This window comes from Onychomys torridus, chromosome 6 (assembly GCF_903995425.1).
Source record: "Onychomys torridus chromosome 6, mOncTor1.1, whole genome shotgun sequence".
Lineage (NCBI taxonomy): Eukaryota > Metazoa > Chordata > Mammalia > Rodentia > Cricetidae > Onychomys > Onychomys torridus.
Genome location: NC_050448.1, coordinates 82,176,972 through 82,204,117, shown reverse-complemented (window position 1 = coordinate 82,204,117; position 27,146 = coordinate 82,176,972). Strand labels below are relative to the sequence as shown.

The 27,146-nt window shown below is 49.5% G+C and overlaps 1 protein-coding gene across 3 annotated transcripts; it reads left to right on the top strand.

Moving 5' to 3' along the window:
- The first annotated feature begins 6,989 nt into the window (after positions 1–6,989).
- Csf1 (colony stimulating factor 1) lies at positions 6,990–25,941 on the top strand. 3 transcript variants are annotated; one of them, XM_036190602.1, is made up of 9 exons: positions 6,990–7,482; positions 10,729–10,851; positions 12,013–12,075; positions 13,524–13,694; positions 16,822–16,969; positions 18,995–19,125; positions 19,741–19,793; positions 20,303–20,361; positions 23,884–25,941. In XM_036190602.1, exons 1-8 carry the CDS (start codon positions 7,444–7,446, stop codon positions 20,346–20,348), a joined length of 774 nt encoding a protein of 257 aa, XP_036046495.1. In that variant the 5' UTR covers positions 6,990–7,443; the 3' UTR covers positions 20,349–20,361; positions 23,884–25,941. The 3 variants fall into 3 exon arrangements, with proteins under 3 accessions (XP_036046495.1, XP_036046493.1, XP_036046494.1); XM_036190600.1 differs by having other exon boundaries at positions 18,110–19,125; XM_036190601.1 differs by lacking the exon at positions 6,990–7,482 and adding an exon at positions 7,561–7,824 and having other exon boundaries at positions 18,110–19,125; positions 23,884–25,613.
- The last annotated feature ends 1,205 nt before the right edge of the window (positions 25,942–27,146 follow it).

Here is a 27,146-nt window from a genome sequence, read left to right as displayed (position 1 = left end):
TGGGAACTTCCACTTTCCTAACCTGGTTAACCTAGTGGGAAGGGGGTTGTCTAACACACTGTGACCTTCATGCAGTACTTTGCCAAGAACACTGCATCACAAAACAGCATTGTACAACCCCAAGTTCTAATACCTACTCTAGTCCACTTCCATGGACCCATTTTTGCAGAAAGGAGGAGGGAGAAAGACAAGAAAGGATGGAAAAAAGAAGAGAAGTACAGAGATGGGGGAACCCTGTACAGAAGTCAATTCGCTAGAAAGATTTCCAGAGGAAATTGCCTGACAAAGTTTTTGAACAATCTGCAAACGAGGTTTCCTCCTATTTCCTGCCATCCATCTCCATTTCTCTTTTCAATCAGCCTCCCTCTCCTTGGCTCATTTCTCTAGCAAGGAGGGTCTCTCCCAAACACCCTCTGTCCTCCCCCAGGTCATCTGAGTACTGCCTCCTTGGTGAGGCTGCATTTTGAGAATTACGGAACCCCAAATCTCAGATAGTGCCAAATTCCTCTCTCCCTCCCTCAGGACCTGGCTCCGGACATGACTCTACCAGTAGTCAGCAGGGAAGACGGCAGATAGTCTGATCAACCACATGGAGCTTAGTCTTCTCATTCCAGACTTCACCCCCAACGTCCCCATTCCAGACTACAGTAATTCTTGTGTGACTCGGGAAGAGGTAGCTTAGCTTGTCTGGGTCTCCATCTAAAACAGCACAGGATTTAAAAAAAGAAAAAAGTTTCAAATTTGTGATTCCATCATTTCCCTTGCATGGATGGGCTCACACTGCCCTGTGTGGATCCACTGGACACATCCTAAGGGTTTGATACAGGCAATCAGGCAGGAGGAGGTACTATGATCAGTAGTCCCTTTGGGATGTCAGAGGAGACCACTTTAAACACATCATCCATTAGCTCTTCCACACATGACTTCCTTGTGCATGGAGGTAAAGCTTGTCTGGCCACTAGAAGCATAATGTCTTATTTTAAAGCAACACAAACAAGGTAACTACAAGTCCTACTGTAGAAGCACAGTTATGGATGGTCTTGTTCATCCCTCTACAGCTCCACACGAACAGAGAGGGCAACTGAGCAAAGAAGAACTGAAAGGAGATAAGACTTGCCTACAGTTACACAGCAAGTGAGTGGTAGAGATGAGAGAAAAACCTGGCATTAAGATTTCCAAGTCCACAACACCATTGTTGTGTCATTGCTAGAGAATAAACAGAGAATAAAAAAATAACCAAAAAATGGGAGATGGTGAGATGGTCAGTGGTTAAAGATGTCTGCCACCGAGAAAAACAAAGACAGCATGACATTCGCAGGCAAATGGATGGAACTAGAAAAAGATCATTCTCAGTGGCATAACCCAAACCCAGAAGGACAAACATGGCATGTACTCTCTTATAAGTGAATTCTAGATATAAAGCAAAGAATAATCAGACTGCAACTCACAGAACCAGGGAGGCTATATAGCAGGGGGGACCCTAGAATGACTGTGGCTTATAATTTTGTAGTTAGAGTTTTCCTGCCTGGCCCAGTCAGGACAAATCTCTCTTACCCGCCAGTCCCACAGTTGCTCAGACCCAACCAAGAAAGCACACAGAAACTTATATTGCTTATAAACTGTATGGCCGTGGCAGGCTGCTTGTTATCTACCTTTTCTATCTTAAATTAACCCATTTCTGTTAATCTATACTTTGCCACATGGCGTGTGGCTTACCAGTGTCTTTACATGTTGCTTCTCATGGCAGCGGCTGGCGGTGTCTCTCTCCAGCCTTCTACTTCCCAGAATTCTCTACTCTCTTGTCCTGCATATACTTCCTGCCTGGCCACTGGCCAATCAGAACTTTATTTACACAGAGTGATATCCACAGCACTTCCCCTTTTCTTTTTTTTTTAGGAAGGTTTAACTTTTACATAGTACAATTACATATAACAAAACAATTATCAAGCAATAATTACAGTTACAATATTAAAGAAGATATCCTATCTATCTTATATTCGTGAGTCTAAGGTTTTATATCTAACTTATCTTTTATCATAACTGAGGAAATTATAACTATCTAGTCTTCAATCACATCAAAGACCTCAGAAGGATATAATATTACCTGAGAACCGGGAGAAGGATGCAAGCAACTTTTGGGAGTCTTGCAGGGTAGACAGAGACAGCTGGCAGCCTGAACAGTCACCTAATGTTCCTTTGTAAAGTTGGGGCATTTGTCTTTAGCCCACAGGGCTAGAGTCTCTTGGTCACTTCTCTCAGTGTCCTGTAGAATGTCTGGCAGTTTCCTCTGTGAAGCAGGAACCTGAAGGACCATTTTGTCAAGGAAAGTTTAGTGGTCACCTTTCTATGGGTTCTGCATGTACAGTTGATCAAGCAGTCCAGGCAAGAACAGTTTCTTGCCCAAATGGCTATTTTTGCAAAGGTGAAGATAAGATATGAAATGTCTTCAGTGCCCATTCTCCTCTCTGAAGTAAATTGGTGCTGTCAGGAGCAGACATGTGTCACTGTCCAGAAAGTCTAAATTTTAAAAATATTTTAAATGCCATATTCTGTAGACCTTTGAAGTGTTTGAAGGTTACCTGTCTATCTGAAATATCTCTGTGTATACCTAGAAGACTTAACTAACATGGCTACAAGTATGATTATCATAGATAACTAATTATTAATCTATTTTTAATTATCCATTACAATTTTAAATGAGCTGTACAAACATAATACCTTAAACAAGAGTAGAAATATACACAAAATATAACAAAATTAACTTTAAGTTTGTATCAATAGACTAAAATCTATACCAATGTAAAACATTTTAAACAAGTTGTTGCTTTTTAGAAGTAAGCTCCTTAATCTACTCTTATATCCTATTATATCTATATCCTATCCCCTTTTCTTCTTTAGAAAGAGATCACATTTATAATCAACCCGATTTAAATAAAAATATTGGTTTTTTTCTGTCCCACACCAGAGGGCTCTTCTGATTTGGGACACAAGAATCTGTTAACCTTTTTTTTTAGCAATATGTCTGGGTTTAGAGAAGGAGTGAGCCAATTCCATCTCCAAAGCCAGCTTGATAATTTTGGGAATGTGGGCGTAGTTTCTCTTACTACTTCCTGCTGGAGGGGGGCGCTGTATCTTATGGGGACACAAAGAAAATTTGAGGATTATGGAGTAGCCCATTAGGGTGAACCTCTGAGCCAGTTGTCTTGAAACCATTCTGGATGTCAGATCATCTGGGCCATGGTGTCATCGGAGACCTTTCAGGTGGTCTTGGCTGATCAAACCTGATATATCTTAATCTGGAACAAATCCACAGCCTCTGGCTTTCTGTGGAAACAAAAGCAGAGACTCCTTTCTAAAGCAATATATCCTTATATCCAAATTTTGAAGTCAAGGTACCTTTAAAATTTACATATTTGTTTAACTCAACAGCTTTTATGATCAAATCTTTTTCTGTGGTTAAAAATCCCAAAGACAGGACAAACCAGATTCTCTGTGTAATATCCATCTTTGTAAGACTGAAATGCCGCTGTGGCTGCTGGCTCCGCCCACCTCAGCTTCCCAACATGGCGGTGGTACAGTTTACCGCCAGCTCTGGGTCTGGAGCCATGTGTACCATCAACTCTCAGAAGAAGCTCTATCAAAGCAGCGCATAGCCCAGAAACCTTTTTTTTTTTTTTAAACTCCCAAAGGCTAAATCCACCATGCAGTAGAGCAAAGTGTTGCTTGTAGATTCCCGCCACACTGCAGGTCAGACGCACACGCCAGGAACCCGCCACAGTAGCTCAAACCGGCAGGCTGCCGCTACCTTGAGAAAGACAACTAGGAAGCTGTTTTTAGCTCCGTTTTAGAATCCTTTTACTCAGGTTTTAGGTGGAAATTCTTGCCAACACGTTGGATGCCATTTGTAGTTAGAGTTTTCCTGCCTGGCCCAGTCAGGACAAATCTCTCTTACCCGCCAGTCCCACAGTTGCTCAGACCCAACCAAGAAAGCACACAGAAACTTATATAGCTTATAAACTGTATGGCCGTGGCAGGCTGCTTGTTATCTACCTTTTCTATCTTAAATTAACCCATTTCTGTTAATCTATACTTTGCCACATGGCGTGTGGCTCTCCAGTGTCTTTACATGTTGCTTCTCATGGCAGCGGCTGGCGGTGTCTCTCTCCAGCCTTCTACTTCCCAGAATTCTCTACTCTCTTGTCCTGCATATACTTCCTGCCTGGCCACTGGCCAATCAGAACTTTATTTACACAGAGTGATATCCACAGCAAATAAGTTTTGGTTTTACTCACTTACTGGGCAAGGCTCAATGAAACATTTCACTATTAGGATAAGAATTTATACTGTATCAGGCTGATAATAGAAAAATTAATTAATCAATTTTTAAAAAGATGTCTGCTGCCAAGGCTGATGACCTTAATTCAATCTCTGGGACCTGCACAGTGGGAAGAGACCCAACCTCCACTAGTTGTCCTGACTCCTACACAAATGCTATCACACACACACACACACACACACACACACACACACTAGTTGTCCTGACTCCTACACAAATGCTATCACACACACACACACACACACACACACACACACACACACTAGTTGTCCTGACTCCTACACAAATGCTATCACACACACACACACACACACACACACACACACACACACACACACACACACACACACACTAGTTGTCCTGACTCCTACACAAATGCTATCACACACACACACACACACACACACACACACACACACACACGGCATTGTCTCTTTCAGTTGTCTAATAATTTGATGAAAGGGAATCAATGGTTCTATTTTATAGGTATTGAGGCCAAAAGATGTATATCCATAGCCACACAGCAAAGGACTAGACAGAGCTGTCAAGAGCAAATAGCTTCTAAGTGGTGGGGTCAGGTTCAAACCCTAATATGTGAAGGGTTTCAGTAGAGTGGGGAGGGGATTGCATGCACTAACATGATGTGGGGCTGAGCTTGTCATTGTGCTGATGAAGAAGATGCTTGCACTCTTCCAGAATCAGCTGAGCTCTCACTCCACGCTCCATGAGCCTGAGGCAGGACCTAGTTCATGAAGGAGGGTGGAACCAGTAAAATTTGATCCTCTTCTCAACAACTCTGCAGGCTTGCCGTGCTTACAGGATTTCCTCTTGCTTCTTGTCTTAAGAAATGTAGTTAAGTGGTTTTTTGGTTTTGGGGGGTTTTTCTTGGGGAGGGGAGGTTCAGGACAGGGTTTCTCCATGTAGTTTTGGTGCCTGTCCTAGATCTAGTTCTGTAGACCAGGCTGGCCTTGAACTCACAGAAATCCACCTGGCTCTGCCTCCCAAGTACTGGGATTAAAGGCGTGCACCACCACCACCCAGCCAGAAATGTGGTTAAATCTTTATTGTTCCAGACCACTTAAAAGAACATTCCCCCAAGCCTTGACCAGTCTCCTATGGCTGAGTGCTGTGTCTGCATTCCCCCAGGAGGTCCTGTGTACTAGTCACTACCCCAGCCCCTCAGCTTCCAATGGCTCACAAACCCATGAGAATGAGTAGGGGCCATATCGTCATGTTCATTGTTACACCCCCAGGGTCCAGCACGTGGCCTGGCCTGTAGTAGCAGTGAACATTTGTCAAATGACTTATCCTTCATTCCATCTGCCCAGTTAACTGAATTCCTATTATGTGCTATGGCTGTCAGTTCAGAGGTAAGTGAAATGGGGTGCCACCTAGAGGAAGTCTCAGTCTCAGGGTGCAGGCTAAACGTAACCAGCAGTATCACCCGAAATACCGCAGTGGTTCTCAGCCTTCCAATACAGCTCTCAGTCTTTAACAGTTCCTCATGCTGTGGTGACCTCAAACCATAGACTATTCCGTTGCTACTTCATAATGTAATGTTGCTACCATTATTAATCGTAATGTAAATATCTGATATGTGACCCCCCAAGGGAATATCGACCCACAGATTGAGAACCACTGGTTTAAAGTAACATAGAGAATGAATGAATGCCAGGGGAAAAAAGAACTATCCATTGGCCTAGGGCATCCCAGAAGGCTTTGCAAAAGGAGAGTGAGATGTGATTACAACCTTAAAAAACAAGGCATTCACCGTCAGATTGATGGAGGAAAGAAGCCGTCATGTCAGAGGAACCAGCCTGAGGAAAAAACCATGTGAGAGTAAAATTTTTGCTCAGAGCTAGCGAGATATGTGGCCAAGTGACCAAGATGCCTCTTTGAGACCAGGCCACTACAGAGGTGGGGGAGATATGGAGAGATTGAAAGACATTGATTGAGTCACAAAGAACAGAAGAAGGAAAAAGATCCTGATGTTGGCAGTATAATTAATAGACTCCTCCTGATCCACTTAGATTCATTCTCATGTACAGACAAAATGTGATTAATTTTCCCCATAATGCATTTCCACAAGCTTGGAGGGAAATTTAGGGCCCAGGTGCACTAGCCTTTCCACCTCAGCTGGGTTTGCAGTCCAGGAACAGGGACCAGCCTGCCTTTGCATCATTCACGGGTCAAGCACCTCAAGTGCCTCCTGGCGCACAGTATAGAACCACTCAGATAGCTGTCACAGGACAGGCCCCTCCTCTCCCGGCCAGGTAGCTGGATTGATTGCCAGGCTGTATCCTGCTTCCCACTTCTCCCCACAATCAGGGGGCAGGAAGTTCAGCAGATTCCTTGAGGAATGCGTAGAAAGGAGCAAGCCAACCTGCAAACCTGCTGCCCTGGGCTCTGTGAGGATGTTGAATGAAGCTGCAGAGAGAGGCCCCAGTCTTCCATGGTTGGGTCATCCCCCTTCAGGTCATTCTCAATGCACCCTGTCCATTTCCTGCTCAGATTTAAGGATTTTCGGGACTGCAGATAAAGTCCCCAGGGACCAGCATAAGAAAGAAGGCAATCACATGAGATTGACATGAGTGGAGAGCACAGAAGAAAAGGCTGTGTCTTGTCCAGAGCTCGAGAAGGGAGGGGGAGGGCGGTGGAGCCCTGGTTACTTTGCTGAAGGCTGCAAGCTAGCACAGCCACAGCGCGACTGGGAAGAGAGCTAGCTAGCGGGGACGACCAGGCGGCCCGCTTGGGGGAAGGGAGGCGACCGCTCAGTGGGCCTCCAGGGTGTATGTGTCAGTGCTTGTGAGTGTGAGCGTGTGTTTGTGTGTGTGTGTGTGTCTGGCGGAGGGCCAGGGTGATTTCCCATAAACCACATGCCCCGCCAGCCCGCCCGCGCTTAAAAGGCTGTGCCGAGAGCTGGCCAGCGAAGCTCGGCCAGAGGAAAGTGAAAGTTCGCCTCGTTGCCCTCCGTGTCGCCGCTGCTTTCTGCATCCCGGGACAGCAGCGTGGCCCTCGGCTGGGGCGCAGGCTCTCCAGCTAGCAGTGAGCGAGGGAGCGAGCGAACTAAGGCGGCCAACACGCCGGGCCGGGACCTAGCTGCCCGTATGACCGCGCGGGGCGCCGCGGGGCGCTGCCCTTCATCGGTAAGCTGTGACCGCGCAGCGGGGCCCGGGCGGGCTAGGGCGGGAGCTCTGCAACAGCAAGCAGCTTGGCGCGGCCCCTCGGGCGAGCAGACAGCCCCTGCATGCCAGCAGCTCAGGCGTCTCGGCCCTGGGCTCCGGCTTCCTAACAGCTTCTACGCTAGGGTTGAGGCCCGCTGTAGTTCAGCAGCTGCTCCTGGGGCTACAGCGCTTTGCAGTGTAAAGGGAAGGCTGCTCACCCCCATTGAACGGAGGAGAAAATTGAGCCACCCACAAGCAGGAGAGAGAGGTTCTCAGCAATTGGCACAGGCCCAGTGTCTGCCAGGATGATCAACCGGTTTCCAGGTACCGAGTGACAGAGACCCGAGGGTGGCATCATCCCCAGCAGGCACCTTCCTTTGGCTGTTGCACATGTTTCTAGGCCCTAATTGGGAGTGGGCCTTCTGTGTAGGGAAAATTTAGGGTCACTCAGCTTTAGAATGCCAGGACCTGTGCTGAGCAACCTGTTGTCAGAAGAAAAGAGAAGGGCATGCTGCTACTTGCTCTAGCCTATGGGCAGGAGCTGTTAGGGAATTGGGTGGCTGTTTGAGGGGAATGGAACCCCAGGGATGGCCTGAAGCTAACCCTGAACCTTCTTTCCTTGGAGAATTTGGTTCAATGGGAATGGGCTATTCTGGGCTCAGCTGCTAACTGAGGAGAGTGGAATGGGAGTTCACAGCTGCAGAGCTGCTGGTGAGCTGCTAGAAGTTTCCCCAAAAGTGGCAGCAGATGATGCTGTGGCTCCTACAGAGTGCAGGGGTGGTACTTTCAATGAACAGCAAGTGGGTTTGCTTCTGAGGAGAAGGAGAGGAAACGTCTAAAGAGCAGGAGCAGAACATCTGATGGGCAGGAGAGAGGTGCAGGTGTTTGAGAGAGAAAAGTAGATGCACAGGGAGGGAGGCGATGGGGTTAGGAGGAGAAGGAAAGAAGAGTTATAACAGAATCAACAAGCAAAAAGAAGGGCTAACAAGCTGGGAAAACAAGAGGAAAGAAGGCCAGATTAGACAAGATCAGTCGGAGAATCCAGTCATGCCAGGTTTCTGCTTACTGATTGGGAAGTGGAACGTGATGTCTTGGAGCATTCTGAGACTGCAGCCGTTTCCTTCCAGGGCTGCTGCCATAGTCAGAGGCTGAGGCAGTGGGCGGGAGGAAGAAGCAAGCCAGGAAGAGCCTGTCCAGCCAGATGTAAGCTAGAGCTTTAACCCTTTGTAGTAGTAGGGTTACAGATCAAGGAGTGGTCCCCCTTGGTCATCTTTAAAGTTAGCCTCTCATCTGGTAGCTGTGCATTGTTTCTGTGAATGCTTGAAATGCCACCAAAAGCCAGGTATCCCTGAGGTAATGTCTTCACCTTGCTATCTTCAAACATCAGTGCCTTGAAGTGCCAGGATTAAGGTCTTCCTGAACATCTGCATGCCCGGGTCCTTTCCTCCATACCATACACACCATTAGCTGGCAGCCTGAATGACAACCGGCTTGAGCCAGTTATCTTCTGCACAGTCATTTCCTTTACCAGGTCCTAAGTGTGAAGTTCTAAAGGTCTGGGATGCTCTTCAGGGCTAACTTTCCAATCGCCCAACAGTGCCCAACACAGTATCATCCCATGGCTGTCTGCACCTTCCTCCACACTCTCCCTCTGAGGTCAGGCCAGGACCCTGTGCTTAATGGCATCAAGCAGCCCTGTGCCTCTTTTCTCAAGCCCCATCTCTGTCTGCCACCCTTTAAGACCTCACTGAAGTCCCTCTTCCCTGGCCAATGCTGCTTTTCCTCCCTGGTGAGAACTGACAAGGCTTTGGGCTTTGAGACGTAAACCAGTGTTGTTGTGGACTGTCTCATAGCCTCCCTGTGCTCTGTCAATGTGCTCCTATTTGCAGCATTTGACTCGTCATCTGGACTATTGGGGCAGAGCCCAGATCTAGGAAGGTGCCAGTCATCACTCCATCCTGCCAGCATTTCCCTGAATTGGGGGACAGCAGCTGCCAGGATGCTCAGGAGCCCCTGGGAGGCAGCCTTAGACCAGGGAAGGGAAGCCCAAGAGTCCCTCTGCCTTAGACTGGCATCTCCTGGGATGCCCTATTGGAGCCGTGGGGATGAAAGAATCTTGGGGAGGAGGAAGGAAGGAAGGAGAAAGGAAGGACCAAGTCAGGTGTTGGGAGCCAACCCTGTTTCTCTAGGAATGAGCCACTGCTGGGCCAGGTAGGTGGGTGTGGACAAAAAGGAGAGAGCTTTGCAGTGGCATGAACTTGCTGATTAGATGAACTGTCTGATGGGTCAATTGGACTCTTCTCGAAATGCAAGTCCAAGGCTCCACTTGGGTTGAGTTCCTAGTGAAATGGAGTTTGGTCCCAGTGTTTCCCTCTGTCAAGCCAGACCTGTGGACCCAGGTGGGAAGGAAGGCAGGACCCAGGGACAATGTTTCTGCTTGTAGTCTGAAAATTAGTGTTTGAGCACAAACTTGAAGCCAGCATACACGGGATTTGTCTCAGTGTTAAAGTTGAAAGGACAGATAACCCCACCCTCAAGGAGTTTCCCAGTCATGATAACTTATATAGATTGGCACAGCACCAGTATTATCATTAGAAGTTCTCTGTAGGTTAGAGAGATGGCTCAGCATTTAAGAACACTTGCTGCTCTTGCAGTGGACCTAGGTTCAATTCCCAGCCACATGGTGGCTCACAACCATTCATACCTCCAGTTCCAGGGGATTCCAAGAAACATGCATATGGTAGGCATAAATACATGCATGTAAAACATTCAAAAACACAGAACTAAATAAGCCTTTCTAAATTGTTTTTTTAAAAAAAAGTTCTGTGAGCTGGACAGTGGTGGCATATGCCTTTAATCCCAGCAGAGGCAGAGGCAGGTGGATCTCTGTGAGTTTGAAGCCAGCCTGGCCTACAGATTGAGTTCTAGGACAGGCAAGGCTACACGGAGAAACCCTGTTTCAGCACCCACCCCCCACTTAAAGTTCTGTGTTGTTGGGCTTGCCTGGGTTAACCTGGGAAGACTTCTCGGGGAAGATGGCATTTGGTTTATTATCAAGGGAAGAGCAAGGTGGTGCCCTGGCTGATGAGAATCTAAGTTGGAGAGTGCTGCATCCTGAGGTGTGAGGTATTATGGGAATAGGGCTTTATTTTCTGTCCTTTGTGGGAGGGACATGGGGGTAGCTGAGGAGAAGAATCACTGGAGAGACATGACTCCCTTCTGTCATAGACATGGCTGGGCCCTCGGCTGTTGCTGGTCTGTCTCCTGGTGAGCAGGAGCATTGCGAAGGAGGTGTCGGAACACTGTAGCCACATGATTGGAAATGGACACCTTCAGGTCCTGCAGCAGCTGGTGAGTATGAGACCATTCCTTCTCCTCACTGAGGAAACTGAGGTAGCAGACGGAAGGTAGAGTCAAAGAGAAAGTTTCCAAGAAATAAAGCTATCTGGATTGTGGCTTTCCTGATACTTCTCTCACTGACCTTCTCAAGGTGGGGACCTTGGGTTTCCCACTAACCCTGAAGCCTTGTCTGGGTCCCCTATAGGCAGTGGGTAGGGTGGGCTTCCAATTGGTTGCCTGAGTTAATGGTAGCCCAGGAATGTCCACTATGGATTCTAAAGGCTCTGTGATCCTGCTCTGACTCAGAGAATGTCTCCTTTGGGAAGTCAGCCCGGTCTGCCGGGCCCAGATGGTTTATCCAGCGCGTGGATAGCCAGATCCCCTGACAGCCTGGCACCAGGGCCCCACCCAAATTTAGATGGGAGGCTCCAGCCTAACTCCCAGCCTTCTACCTTCACTTTCTGACCCTTGCCCCTGGGGTTGGGGTACCCTGCTCATCTGGGCCATGAAGAAACCCAGCTCTTATTCTAATAGGGTCAACCAAACCATCAACAATTCTAAATGCCATCCATCCAGTCAGAAACCAGTTGTTGTCATGGCCTCTGCCCCTCTCAGTAAAGAATTTATCAACGGGGTGGGGCACCAATGGGTAAGGCCAGCTCAGAGCCCTGAACTTAGCCCTGGAGCTGATGTTTCCACCTCCCTCCTCAATACTACTCTTTTTATAGGCAGCTTTCATGGCAGGACAAGGCGCGTGAGTGCCATGGTGTTCTCCGAAATTCAGTACTTGCTCCAGGGAGAGGCCGAGGCTAGAGATCTAGAGATCCAGACTTCCCAGAGCTTGGCTGGACTCTGCTTGAGCTCTTTTCATGATAGGGTGCTAACTCCCTCCCAGAAAAGATTATATCCTATATTTTCCTAAAGTTAATTCTTCCTTCTAATGGGTTGGATGTGTGGTTTCATCGATCGAAGTATAAGGGTTATTGTTTGTTTGTTTGTGTTACCCCTCTGGACATCTGGAAGACACAGCTCCCCAACTGTGGCTGTCTTTCCAGCATGGTCTTAGGGAGGTAGATAAAATTAAAACCTCATTCACCCCCAAACCAGGGTCCCCTTCTGAAGCTGAGCTGACCTGTAGGTCCCATGTAATCATTGGTCTGTTCTGTCTCACAGATCGATAGCCAAATGGAGACCTCATGCCAGATTGCCTTTGAATTTGTAGACCAGGAACAGCTGGTAAGTAGCAAGTATTTCCAAGGCCCAGGTGTGTAATGAGTACTCACTGCCTGCCCCCAGGGTGGTCACATGGGGCAGCAAGAAGGCAGCAGAAAACCTAGAGCAGGACAGCATCAGAGTGTGAGGGGCCCTGGGCACTCAGGTGCCAAGTACCAGTGGGCAGGTGCCAGAGTTTAAGTCCTTTGCTGACTCCTTCCTTTGACCTGACATCTCTCAGGCGCTTGCTAAAAGTTAGGCACATTCCCCAGTTAATTCTAACAGTATCACTCTGAGGTCCACAAATATGTCTTATCACCTACACAGAGATTAAGGAGCATAGCTAGTTAAGTGATAAAGGCCTAATTTGAACCCAGGAATGTTATACCATGTTTTGTTTTAAAGATCACTCCTCCATCCACTAACCACAGAGAGGAAGGCAGTCTAGCCTAGCTTTCTACCCCACACCTGACCAACCAGCCACCTAGTGCAGCTAAAGCTGGCAGCACCTTAGGGTGCTGTCCTCCATTCTCCCCATCCATCTTTCTGGGGCTTCCTAACGGGACTTCCCGGATTCTAGGGCACTCTTCATCTTACCACTAGGGGGAGCGCTCTGAAACCCCAAAGCCTTCACTTCTGTCAGGAACCCCGTGGCTCTAAGAGAAAGCCCAGGCAGTCTAGTTCCAAACCTCCAGTCCCTACCCCCACCATATTCTCACTTCCCTTCTTTGCTTCATTCTGCTTCCCAGATTTTGCATAAGTTCTTCGTGATGTCTGTCATACCTTTCCATGCCCCCCACTGTCCCCTGTGCCACACCTTTCTGGAGATCTGTGTGCCTCAAGAAGAACAACCAGTCTGTCCAGAATTGCTTCCATCTCTGAGCTCTCATGCACTAGACCCATGCACCTCTGTAAAAATGCCATGGCCTGCATCGCCACAGGGTCTCAGTCATTCACTCTCTTACTCCTGCACTTGAACAATGACATCTATTTACTGGATCAGTCACTAGAAATACAGAGAGAAAAGGAGTTTCTCTCTTTGAACCAACTACTGTATCCCTGGAGAATATAGCCCCTTCAAGTTCTTAGTATCTCTATAGTGAGGGCCAGAGAGGCTAAAACTCACCGGAAAAGAGAGAAAAAGCTGAGGGCCAGAGAGGCTAAAACTCACCCTTCCTGTGTGTATCCATCCTGACCAAAGCCTCATTTAGGAAATCCAAAGCTCTTTCTAATCAGAATCCAACTTTCCTTCACTCTAGCCCAAGTCTCAGTTATGGTTGGTTTGAAGCAAGAGAATAAAAGACAAAACAAGGGTATCATTATCCTCACACCAGGGAGGTGTGTCCCCTCCTCACAAGCACAGGACGGCAGACTGCAGCCCTCCATCTGCCTAGGGTGGTGGTCCTCTCATATAAAGCATGGGTTCCTAGGTCACCTCAGCCAGGCCCTAAGCCCTGTTTCCTGTATTCCAGGGTGATCACGTTTGCTACCTTAAGAAGGCTTTTTTTCTGGTGAAAGAAATAATCGAGGACACCATGCGCTTTAAAGACAACACCCCCAATGCCAATGCCACTGAGCGGCTCCAGGAACTCTCTATGAGACTGAAGAGCTGCTTCACCATGGATTATGAAGAGCAGAACAAGGTAGGGTGCTTCTGGGGCTAGAGCACCAGGGAAGAGGCAGAGGGAGGCTGTGGAGGTCCCACCCTGCCCTCATATGCTTGCCTTGCCTGACCCTCGCTCATTACTCTTTCACTCATTCATTTCTTTAACCCATTCACCTTCACCAAGCACTCATTAGACAGAAGGCACAGTGCTGGACTCTTGATGATATCCTTGGAGCAAGAAATTCCTGGTCCCCACTCTTACAAAGCTTATAGTCAAGTGAGGTAGGCAGCTGTTGAATGATGGATGGCATCTGTAGACATAACCAGAAGCACTGTTCATCCATTTAGCAAAATGTTATCGAGTGACCAATATGCATCAAGTGCTCTTCTGGACAACAGGAAATAGCTGTGATCAAAGAAGGCAAAGATCCCCACAATCATGAAGACACAGGAGAGGGGAGGGGAAGGGAGGGGAGGGGAGGAGAGGGCTACTGAGTCAGTTAAAATTCAAGTATGTGAATGGATGGTGGTGATAGCGGCCCTGGAGAAGAGTAGAGCAGGGGAGGGGAGAGCTGAGTAGATGGCTGAGAGGAACAGGAACCTGAGACAGAGTGCAGAGGGAATGCTAACTTTACAAGGGTGCAGAGGGGAAGAGAGAAGGCAGGTGCAAAGACAGACAACTTTGGAGCTCCAGCACAAGTAAGAGCAGTAAGAGCCACGGCTAGTGGGTGATCAGAAAAGCTTGCATTTAGGGATTCAAAGAGACTCAGCATGGCCCAGGCATGGGATATGGAGGGCAGAGAGGAAAGTCAGGAAGCATATCATTCAAGGTGTCAAAGATGTGGGCTTTTTGTCTTAAATCTCACAGAAGCCACCATAAACTAGTGAATGATACAAAGTCAGTTATGATGTAAGACTGTTTTGGTGATGGGCTGGAGAGTAGGCTATGGAGAGCAGGAGAGCAGCAGGAGGCTCAACTAAGCTAGCCATGGTGGTGGCTTGTTCAGAGTGGTGCAGGAAAGCTGAAGGTGACTGGATGCTGCTATCCCCCAACAGACAGGACTCGGCGCTTCCCGGCCTAGAAAGGGAAAGAGTGAGTCAGGATGTGTTCATCTTGAGCCCCTGGAGAGTTCATTGGTGTCAAAATAAGGAAGACCACAGGCAGAGGAGCTCAGTTTAGTGTGGGGCACATCGGACAGCTACGGGAGGTTATGCTTGTGATTGCTGGATACACAGATGCTGTTTGTGCAGCCACAGAACTGCACAATTGAGAAGAGGTCCAAGACCCTGAATGAACAGCGCCTGAAGTAGGAGGAAAACGGGGGGGGGGGGGGGGGGGGGGCAGCACCTCAGGGTTTCCAGATGGAAGGAGCCAGCACTCTATCAAATGAGGCTGAGAAGTCAAATACAATGAGGATGGAAAGTGTCCATTGGTCCGTTTGATTTGGCAGCATGGAGACTGCTGTTGGAGGTAGATCAGGAAGAAAAATGAGAGAGGAAATAGAGACCACATGGTGGAGGAACTTGCCCCCAAAAGGGAACACAAAACCAGATTATCTGGACTGGCTGTTTGGTTGAGGAAAGGGTGGTTCTTTACTATGCAGCATTAAATCTATGCTTTCCCAACATTAAAATACAGAGTCCCAGCATACACGCTTAGAGATTCTACTTCCCTGGGCCTACAGGCCTGGGAATCTGCATTTTGAGAAGCTGACCCACCAGTGGTTGAAATAGAAGGCCTCAGACTCCCTTGCATTGGTGACTATTCACCCAGTACATGCTGAAGGGCACCTCAGGAAGAAGGCAGAGTGTAAGCTCAAGGAGCTAAGTCTAGCCTCACCACTCAAAAAAGGATTCTGAGCTCCCAACCCAGCAAGTACCTCCATTTTGAGAAAGCTGGGGTGAGAATGCCTGATTTCTTTTACAGCACATAAGGTTAGGTCTGAGACAAAGAGCTTTATAAAGATACATGCAGGACTGAGCCAACTGGCCTGCCATACCAGCTCCTGGGAGAGGCTTGGGTATTGTCCTGACGTCACAGACAAGAAGATGAATCTAAACAAAGCAGTGCCTAGCTGCTGAGTGGAGAAGCTGAGCCCAGGTCTTTTCACTCATTTGTCTAGTAACTGTTTATTAGAAGCCTGCTATAGGCAGGCTGGGAAGACACTGTGATGTAATCAAGGACTTTATAGTGGCCTTGGAAAACCTATTGTTCTTCCCTGAATAGCTGGCTTGGAAAGTTTAAGGGAAAACTTGGCATTCTGGAAATAGGCTCTAGATGATACTGTCGTCACACAGCACAGCTTGCTGTAAAAGGTGAGGTGAGCCCAGAGCAGAAACCTGAGGCACTGAAGTATTTAGAAGGAACAGTCCAGCACAGAGTCTGAAGGAGCAGCCGGGGAGGTGGGACGAACCCAAGAGGGTGTGGCTTCTCAGGGCTGCAGTGCCTATGAGCACCTGGGCCCACTGCAGAAGAGAAAAGCCACTCAGCAGGCAGACCAGGGCATCCTTGGCACTTCCTCCAACGTGGCACCAGCCAAGGAGCTCATCTCCTCTGGCTTCCCCAGGTCTGTTCTCTATACCACAACAAGATGATTTTTCTAAAATTCAAGTCTTATACCATGATCCACCTTCTGGGCAGTTTTTCAGTTTCCTGTTGGCTCAATAGATAAAACTACAAGTTCCTGGCAGGGTCAACAAGTCCCTGGCCTTGGCAGAGCTCTCTGCAACTGCATCTCTTGCCAATTTCCTCCTAGGTGGCAGTACTCAAGCTACTCCAGCCTTCTTTCAGTCTTTCTGCATTTTGTGCTTTCCTGTCCCCGGACCTTTGCATGGTCTGTCCTCCCTCGCCCCAGCTCCTTCTCTTCCCTTGCTCACCGTTAGCTGTCTGTCCTTTGGTAATCTTCTCCCGGGGCTCTCATTTAGCTCTCTCTTGTTACACCTTCAGACGGCTCAGGACACTCTCCTGTAACAACGTGTTCAGTGCTAGCTCCTGCTGCACTCAGTGGCCAGCTTGGCCAGGAACCACTTCTCTCTCGTTTGCTGCACGACGCCCGGGTAAATTACCATGCGTTGGCACTTGAATGTGTGTTAGATCTAACAGAGGTAATGGTGAGAGGAGGCCCATGCTCGGGCTTACCAAAGGGGCTCTGCTCTTCTTGTAGGCCTGTGTCCGAACTTTCCGCGAGACTCCTCTCCAGCTGCTGGAGAAAATCAAGAATGTCTTTAATGAAACAAAAAATCTTCTTGAAAAGGACTGGAATATTTTTAGCAAGAACTGCAACAACAGCTTTGCTAAGTGCTCCAGCCCAGGTAAGCATAGGGGCCAGCTACAGGGAGGGTGAGGTAAGGGGCTAGGGGACCCCAGAGGCAGCCTGGCTGCTAAATGTGTTTCTGTGTGTTTTATGTACTTATGTGGCTTCATGTACCTCAGGGTTCTGGGCACATGTCTTTGCTGACATGTGTGTGCATGTACACTGACTTATGCCTGCATGTACTGTCTCACTGCCTCACTTGATGTGGCAGCATCAAGAAGGCTCGTGCTGGTGGCTGTGATGGTAGTGAGAGGGAAAGGGGACCTTTCTCAGAAAGCCATGTAGGCATGGTGGCTTCCCCCCTTAGCTCCGCAGACTGGCTGGACAAATGGGGATTCCGTGGAAAGAGCAGGTGCTCCACCTGGCAGTCAGGGTCCTTGCTCCAGGAGCCCTGCTGCAAAACACCAGGACACCCTGGCTCCAGAAGTCCCCAGGATGCCTTGGATGTCCCCTCAAGGGATAAGGCTGAATTTGAAGTCTGAACATCGTTCAAACTCTCTCTACCTGTGCACTCTGCGTGTCCTCAGCTCTGCGTCCTGTGCCACATGTGTCCTCCATTCAGCCTCACTCCCCAAAGCAGGGGCTGAGGTCCTGCAACGGGACAATACCCAAGTCCGGCCTTAGTGCTTCAATCCCAAGTCCCAAACTTTGACTGCTTCCCAGCCGCAGCCTTCTGCCTGTGCCTGTGCCTGTGGTGGTTGGCTCCTGGCTGTGCATGAAGCCAGTGTCTTGGGGGCTTGCAAGTGTCCTGGGTTAATCCAGGAGATATTGCTCAGTCCCCTGGCCTGGCTGCTGCTTACCCTTGGCTTGGAGTCTGGCCAGCTAGAGCCCCAGTACACGGTCCTGTGGTCTTCCTCAAGCCCTCTTCTGTTTGTCTGTACCTTGCTGTTGGTTCCCTGCCCATGATACCCTGCTCCCTCCTTGTCCATATCGCTCCCTCCTGCCTGAGTTCTGTGTCGTGATCATTTATTGCTCTCTTGCCCTCTCTCCAGCCCCAGGGCTGGGTTAGAAAAAGAGGGTCCCCTTCCCATGCCCCAGGGCCTTACCCCCTCTTACCCCTCTGGGGGAGCTGTGCTAGAGGCTGGTGACTCTATCTCCTCCCCATCTTTCTCTCTCCCCGTCTCTGTGGTTCTTTCAGATGTGGTGACCAAGCCTGATTGCAACTGCCTGTACCCTAGAGCCTCCCCTAGCAGTGACCTGGCCTCTACCTCCCCTCACCAGCCCCCTGTCCCCTCCATGGCCCCTCTGGCTGGCTTGGCTTGGGATGATTCTCAGAGGAGAGAGGGCAATTCCCTCTTGCCCAGTGAGCAGCCCCTTCGCACAGAGGACCCAGCTAGTGCCAAGCAGCGACCACCCAGAAGCACCTGCCAGAGCCTCGAGTCACCAGAGACCCCGAACCATGAGGATGGACTCACTGAGGGTTCAGAGCCTCATCCTTCTGCAGAGGCTCCTATCCCTGGTGTGGAAGACATCCTCGACTCTTCACCGGGCACTAACTGGGTCCTAGAAGAAGCTTCTGGAGAGGATAGTGAGGGTTTTTTGACCCAGGAAGCAAAGCTTTCTCCCTCCAAGCCTGTAGAAGACAGCATCCAGGCAGAGACTGAGAGATCCAGTGACCTTTCAACATCTCCTCTACCCCATAAGTCAACAGAGGACCAACAGCCAGCAGGAACAGGCACCCCATTGCCAGAGGGAAACATTATGAGACCCACTGGCCAGATGCAGAATCACACTCCTGAGAAGACAGAGAGTTCATCTATGCTGCCTGGAGACCACCAGGAGCCAGGATCTCCGCACATTTCGACACTGGGTCCCCAAGGCCTCAGCAACCCAGCCATCCCCTTTGCTCAGGCACTGCTTCCCAGAAGCCACTCTTGGGGCATTGTGCAGCCCCTTGGGGAGCTTGAGGGCAAGAGAAGTACCAGGGATCGAAGGAGCCCCACAGAGCTGGAAGGAGGACCAGCAAGTGAGGGGGCAGCCAGGCCTGTGGCCCATTTTAACTCCATTCCTTTGACTGACACAGGCCATGAGAATCTGCCTAGGGGATCTTCTGACCCCCATATCTCTGGGTTTGTCTTCCATCTGGTGGTGCCGGGCATCGTCCTGGTCTTGCTGGCTGTTGGGGGCCTCCTGTTCTACAGGTGGAAGCGGAGGGTAAGGAGAACCCCAGGAGAGGGGACATCCTATGGGGCAGGTTCCAACAGGTCCTACAGTTGCTGGGAGGTGGGAGTGACAACCCAAAGGTAGACAGTGGTAATGGAGTGTTGCTTCAAGAATCAGGAGGCGCCAGATATAGTGAGGGCATGTGCCTTTAACCCCAGCAATCCAGAGGGAGAGGCAGGAACATTTCTGTGAGTTTAAGGCCAGCATGATCTACATAGCAAGTTCTAGGCCAGCCAGAGTTATATAGAGAGATCCTGTCTCAAAAACAAATGAACAAACAAATAAGTAAATAATAAAATCAAGAGGTCTCCAGCCTCAAGATCATTGAGAGGGGACAAGAACAGAAAGATACAGAAAAAAAGAATTCCTGAACAACCAGGTAGGAGAGGGAAGGAAGAGGAGGGGATGCTGTTCTAGGAGCTTGAGGACCCATAGGTTCTTTTCTGCATGGGAGGGGACAGGAGAAGGAGCACTCATCCTCAAGAGGCCCAGAAGTCTCCCTCAGCTGTGCATGCGTTGGGGTAGCTAGAGGAATTCTTGTGACTCTCTCAGTAATGCTTGGGGGCATGCCAGCACCTCAATGACATGTCTCTTTTTTGTCACCAGAGCCATCGAGAGTCTCAGACATTGGATTCTTCTGTGGGGCAACCAGAGGGCAGGTGAGAAGTTGAAGTGGGGCTGTGGGAGGCACTGGATGTCTGTCTTGGGACCTGTTTCCCCTCTAGTTTGAGGAGAGGCTTCTCTCACTTGCCCTAATGAACTAGAGCTGCAGAGCAGGGAGGGTACCAAAAAAGAAGGGCTGGGGGCTGGAGAGATGGCTCAGAAGTTAGGAGCACTGGCTGCTCTTCCAGAGGTCCTGAGTTCAATTCCCAGCACCCACATGGTGACTCACAACCATCCATAATGAGATCTGGTGCCCTCGTCGGGCCTACAAGGATATGTGCTATATACATAATAAATAAATCAATCTTAAAAAAAAAAAAAAAAAAAAGCAGGGCCTCTCTTCTTTCCACGACAGCTGGGCCTTCTCCTGATTTCTTCATGGAGCTAGACAGTTCTAAATCTCACAGAGATGGAACCCATGTGCAGGGTTTGGGATAAGCTAGGAAGTGCCCTCAGTCCCATGCTCCTGACAAAGTCTTACGTCAGCCCTGTGTTCTGCCTGCAGCCCCCTGACCCAGGATGAGGACAGACAGGTGGAACTGCCAGTATAGAAAGGATTCCAAGGTAAGGCTCTGATTTTGACATCTCTTTATTCCTTAAAAAGAACTGTCTCCAGTCGCCCTCCCCTGTTGCAGAAGCCACCAACTCCCAGGAAGCCCACACATTTGACTTCCTCTCCTCTACCCCACTCCCATTTTCATTCATTCTAGCTAGGCCCCTCCCTTCCAGGCTCCTGCACCCCTCCTCCACGGAGACTGGTAACTGCTACCTCTGCTTTATGTTTCTATCTTGCTGTTGACACATCCAATCCCAAAGCAACCACATTCCTCCTCCTCTAATGAGGCTTTTACAAGGTCTTTACCACTCTGGGGAATTTTCATTAGCCTCTGCATGGCCGCCAGCCCCTTTAAACACAAGTACTCCCAGCTTGGTCCTGAGCCCTGAACTTCTCAGCATCCACTTCTTGCCAGACTGTGCCTCATCTGGTCCTGCTCCCCAGCCAAGGTTATTGCTGCCTTCCTGTTCTAGAATCATGGTGCCATAGAGATTTAGTCTTGGGAGAGCTGTCAAGAGGTCATTTGGCCCTGTGTCCCAGCATAAAAGGGCCCATTCTCCACCCCCAACAGGGAGTCAGCCAGCTTCCGGTCACACATTCCCAGTTCCAAGCAAGTTCCCTGCCTGCCATCAGTTCCACCTGCACACCCAGGATTCCTTCCTTATGCAGGCAATGCTGCCTTCCCTTCTCCCATTCTCCCCTTCTCCCCTTCCCCAACCAGTCCGCTCATCCCATGAGGCCTGATATTTAAGGTCAGCCGTTCATGTCCCCTTTAAGAATTCTCTGTGTTAAGTGTGGCCAAGCCCTTCAAACATTCATTATATGATATGGTTTTCAGACCCCTCCCCATCCTAGACACACTCGTTTGTCAATGTCCCTCTGAAAATGTGGCGCCCAGCCCTGGACACAGTACTCCAGATGTTGTCTGCCCAGCTCACTCAGAGTACAGAGGGACTGTTGCCTTCCTTGGTCTGGACAGTACTCTTCTACTCATGCAGATTAAGATCACATCAGTTTTAACAGCTGCATCCTATACTGTCATATGTTGAGCTTGTGGTCTATTAAAAACCCCAGTTTTATTTCCCGTGAGCCTCTATCCAGCAGTCCTTCACCATTCCATACTTAACCTTCTTAGCCAATTAGCCAAAGTGTAGTTTATGCTCACCTTTGTCAAAACTACTTACTGCTTTCTGCTCATGCCCCAGCCTACTGAGAGTGTTTAACTCCTAATTTGGTCACTTTACAACTCCTGGTTGTGTCCCTTGCATATTGATAAGTGTCATTTGTTGTCCGCACCCACAATGTTGATGAAGATGTGACCTATATTCTTCCTCTCTGAACCCTGCCTACACCAGCCTATTGGGAAGCTTTCCTTCCTGAGGTCTCTACATCCCTCTAGTTGTTCTTTAATTCATACCCCTCTGCTCTTTTGTATATGGCTAATACTATATCAATTTACACACATTTGGATGTTGTTTTTATGTATTTTTAAATCATATTTTATGTGTATATGTACATTTTGGCACCAGTAAGATTGTAAGTCCCTAGAAGGCAGGAACTATCTTCCACTTTTTCTGTACTTCATTTTTCATCCTGGACTCAAGTACAAACAAACTCTCCATCCTTGTCAAAAATTCAGTAAATGCTGCCTGGCTGGTGATTCAGGTCTGAATCACCAACTAACCCTGGCTAGATTTCTCTAACTGGCCAGCCTTCTGGCTGACCAGTTAACCAGTTAACTAGTCAACTCACCTTGCCAGCTGGTTGGCTGGCTTGACTACTCAACCAACTAGCTGGTAAGAGTTAACTGACTAGTTCTTCATTGGTGATTGGGTAACTAGCTGGCAGAATGCTTAGTTGATTTGCTAACTGACTGGATGACAAACTAGTTGTGTGACCCATTCAAATTTCCAGTTATACCCATTGCCACACATAAGCAAACTGTCCTATGCATAGGACGATGAGTCTGGACCCCTTCTCCAGACAGGAAATCTGACAGACACTCAGAACCAGGGAAATTTATTTGGGTAAAGGCGAGCAGCAGCCCATATCTAGAATACTGGGGCCCCACTTGGCCGTATGGTGGATAGAGATGGGTGAAATGAATTAGCTGGCTCATTTGAACAGCTCAGGGAAGGACGCAGAGCCCCTCAGAACTGAATCAGAGAGTAAAGGTTGCTGGGGACTTTGGGGCTCAGTGCTATGCCGCCTTATCAAGGGCCACCAGTTTTCCTCCTCCCTGCCACCTGTATGGACTTGCCCTCTGCCCTGAGCTCTCTACTCTGATTGTCCTTTTCTTGAACTCTAACTCTCAGATTTCAAGATTTCTCACTTCAGGATTTCAAGATTTTGCTCAATGGGTCCAGATCTACTGGTCCCTAATGCCAGACTCTAGGAGCCTATGGGAACTGATGCCTGTGTCCAGATTCAGCAGTAATCTGAGATGAGTGGGACACACAGACATGGAGACTGAGGGGGACACAGAGCTGCAGAAACTCAGGCCCTCAGCCCAGGGAGCTGGGAGCTGAGTCACAGGCTAGGGCATGCCCTCTACAGCCTTCTTCCCTAATGGCCCTGGCAGAGCCTGTGGCCTCGCTGTACCAGCACGGCTCATGTCCAGTTTATAGTTCCCCCTTGTTTCCTCTCCATGGGAATGGGCTGGGAGCCAGAGGCTGTAGGTCTCATCTTCCCTCCTTACCCAACATAGGCTTGACCAGTGGGAGTATGGACATTAGGGGAGGCACCACATAGGGTCCAAAGTCAAACTGTTGGATGGAGTCCAGGGGATTTCTGCTGTGGAACAAAGCGTTCTGAGGATGCTGGGCAAGGGGACAAAGATGGAGGTGGGGTAGGGAGAAGGCAGGGCCTTGGCTGCCATGGATGATAAGAGGCAAGTCCCTTATCCCATCTGCAAGAAGGCTGGGCTACTCAGGGTGAGCATGCCTGTTGACAGGGTGAGCCCTCCCTTTTCCTAGCATTGCCTCTAGCCTCTGTCCCTCAAGCCCAAGTTCTTTCTATTCATTTGCCTTGGCCCAAATATCTTCTGTGCAGATTCCCCTCTGAGGAATGGTGTGAAGAAGGACATGAAAACTTCTTGTCAGAGCTGGCAGAAATCACCCTTCGTTCACTGGTCTAAGACTAGTGAGGTGGTGGCCTTACCTGAAGAGGGGCCAAGTAGGAGCATTCGAGAGCTTATTCCCTGCCCCATGTGCTTAAGCAATGACCCTCTATCTCTTGGCCTAGACCTCCTCCAGTCCCATTCCCTCATTTTGTGGTTACTGGTCCCCCAGGAGGAGAGGTAGGAGGTGAGGCCAGTCTGGCCAGAGGCTTGGACTGCTGCCAGGCAAAGCTGCCTGGTTTCTCTGTGGTGTCTGGGGTGGCCTCGAAGGCCAGGGAAAGGACCAGAGGAAGTCTTGCCTGAAGCCGGCCAACAGCCCACAGGAATGTCAAACCTCCCCCAACCATGTCCTCAGCGACCCTCCCCACACTTGTAAGTGCTGACCAGCCCTCTTCCCTTCTCCTCTCTACAGCTGGGCACACAGGACTGTCTCTTTATGGAAGGAGACATTATGGGAATGTCCACCACCACCCTCTCCTGCCATCTTCCTGGAAACGTGGCCTGCTACTACCAAGACTGGATAAGAGCAGCCTGGATGGGGTCTTTCTATTTTAACCCTTAGACTCTCAACTAATTGAGAGAGGGCTGGAGGATGCCCCCAAACTGTCACTATTTATTGTGGGCCCTGGAGGCTCTCTACACTCGAGGAAGGCCAGCGAGCTAGCTCAGGACCCTTTCCCTCAGGAGCTGTACCCTCCTCTCAAAGCCAGAAGTTGGCAAGGGATCTGCCTGCCTGTATGGCACATGAGAGACAAGGGCACACAAGAAGGAGCAGAAGAGCCTGTGCCCAGAAGACCCACTGGTGCCAAGGAATCCAACAAGGACAGGCAGGGACCTGTTTCCCAAGAGGGAAGCCTGAGATTCACAGGGCGGGACTGCATCTGCCCAATTTCCCATAAAGGCATAAAGGCATGCAGCCTAAAAGACGGGAAGAGGAGGCCTTTGGCTGCTTGTGCTGACAGCTTAAAGGGGTCTACACCCTCAACTTGCCTAAGTGTCCTCAGCTGATAGCCAGGAAGAAGGGGAGACCAGCCCCGACTCAGGACCTGTCTGACCTGGCTCATGATGCCAAGAGGAGGACCAAACTCTAGCCTCGTCTCCTCCTACCGACAGCCCCTGCCAGAGTTCTTTTGCCCAGCAGAGGCACCCTCATGAAGGAAGCCATTGCACTGTGAATATTGAACCTGCCTGCTGAACAGCCTGTCCCATCCATCCCCACGAGCGACCATCCGTCCGAATGTTTTCCCACCCCCTTCATCCTCTCCTCAGCTTCCTGCATTGAGCTGGCCTCATCTATCGACTGAGGGAGCCCCGAAGCCCCGACCTTTCCCTGCCTAGGCCTTTGATTGCCCAGGGTGGAGCTGTGGGAGAACTGCCTGGGCTGCCAGCCAGAGCTGGTCTTTGGGCTGTGTTCCTTGCCCAGGTTTCTGCATCTTGCACTTTGACATTCCCAGGAGGGAAGTGACTAGTGGAAGGGAGAAAGGAAGGGGAGGCAGAGGCAGAAGGGCCACAGGCAGAGCTCTGAATGGAAATGGGTCTTGAAAATATGCGTGTGCCCAAGGTTAAAGTTGATGTCCATACTCTAACCTGTCAGCCAGCCTCCGTCCCCATTGCTTCCAGCCTGGAGCTGGGCAGGTTGTCCTGTCATGAGCTCCTGGGATTGAGCTCCATGCTCCGGCCCCACCCTCTTCTGGCCTTTTTTCTCCAGACCTAACCCAGGTAGGCAGGGACAGCCTCTCAGTCTCACCCACCCCACCCTGCCATCTCTAGCCAAGCAAGGCAGGTCTAGAGAGCGATCAAGAAATGGGCTGTCTACTTCCAACTCTATTGTATTGCCCTGTTTCCTGGGCCAGGCCTGGTCTGGCTCTGAGGCCTGGGCATGGCTGGCAGGGCTCTCACTTGCCCTTGGTCTCTTAATGCTGCTGTGTCCCCCTTTCCTGCCCTCCTTGGCTACTGGGTCCGTAACCTTTCAGGCGCGGAGGGGAGGGGTCTGTAGCCCCACCACCCTGTCCTGAGACAGCAGAGGGAAGGACACTGGAGACTTTCTTGTGGGGCTTACTTAGCCTTCTAGTCACAGACTATTTCCATGCTAGAGAAGACATATTTTAAAATAGAAGGAAAAACACAGAAAAAAAAAAAAAAGGCATTCTCCTACCCCTCTACCTTAAACACATATTATTATTAAAAACAGAAGAGCAAATCCAACCCACTGCAAGAAGCTCTTTTTGGGCACCTGGTTACAGCAGAGCAGGAGGAGCTCCACACCCACCTTGGAGCCTTCCCTGCACAAGAACCCCCTCTTTCCTCTACGAAAGCCCGGAGAGAACATCGGCTCACAAACTGTGAGACTGCATTTTTTTATACTTGGAAGTGAATTATTTTATATAAGGTCATTTAAATATCTATTTAAAAAATAGGAAGCTGCTTTTATATTTAATAATAAAAGAAGTGCACAAGCTGCCACGTGTGAGTCATGGGAAAAGTTGCTTCTGGGGTGTGGGTGGTAACAGTAGCGGGGAGGGAAGTAGCTGCTGGGTGAACCTCCACTGGGAGACTTTTCCAAGGTGCATGGAGAAGGAATTCTCCTGATTTCAGTCTTGTTACTAAAACCTTCTGTATTATTGGTGTCCAAAGGCGTCCATCTGCATATCTGTTTATTGGGAAAAGGGCAGAAAGCAGCCAAACCTCGGGCCTGGCTACTACCCCCACCCCGCCTCCTCAAGCCCAGCCCAGCCTGGGAAAACAACCGGTTGGGCTCTGTCCAAGGGCCCAAGGGGTCGGAGGAATCTCCTGGACCACTGATGCTGCTGTCCAAGGGAGAGAGATTTGGCAGGTCCAGTGGGGTGCTGAGGTATGTAGATGCTGTAGGTTGGAAAGTGGACAAGCCTAGCATGGAGGGAACCTGCAGTTTATGTGCAAAGCCTCGGACCTGTTCTTACTAGAAGTGGAGGGAAACCCAAGGATGTGGACTTCCACAGAGAGAGGTCTACAGGACAGACCTGCAAGCGAAGGTCCTGGTAGGTACAAATAGCCACCCGCTTGGCAAAACTGAGGCAACAGGGGCCTTCCTGTCGATGGCAGTGTAAGACAGTTTTAGAAGAGAGGTATTCTACCCTGCCTTAAAGCAGAATCATCTGGGTTGTTTCCAAAATCCTGACATCCAAGCCCTGCCCTATATCAATACAACCAGAATCTCAGGGTGAGGCTCAGGCACCGGGTGCCAGAATTGTTAAGACACCTCTGATTTTAAGTGTAACCTGCTGGGCACATACTGGGTTATCAGGGCCTGGCTGTCCACCCAGTTAGGTGGCAGAGCTGGGGTTCTACTGGTGCAGATGAGTAGTCTTATGTTGTGTAGCTGAAGATTTATGGCTGGAGGGCGGGACCAAGTAGAAGGCTAGAGGGTAAGATGTCCTTCCTTGTGGCTATTGCTGTTTCACAGGCAGGGTCAGGAACTCTGGCTTAGAGATCTGCCTCACAGGGCCCAGCCAAACCTCTAAACCTCTATCCGGCCAGAGACAGGAAAGTGAATCAGAAGCAACCAGGAAGAAACCTGAGGTTAACCTCTTGCAGACTGTGGGTCTCAGCAAGGGGGTAGAGGGGACAATGGTGAGTGTCCCATGACCCCTTATACAGGTTCTGAAGTCAGTGGTGGTGGGCAGTGTCTATGCAGCT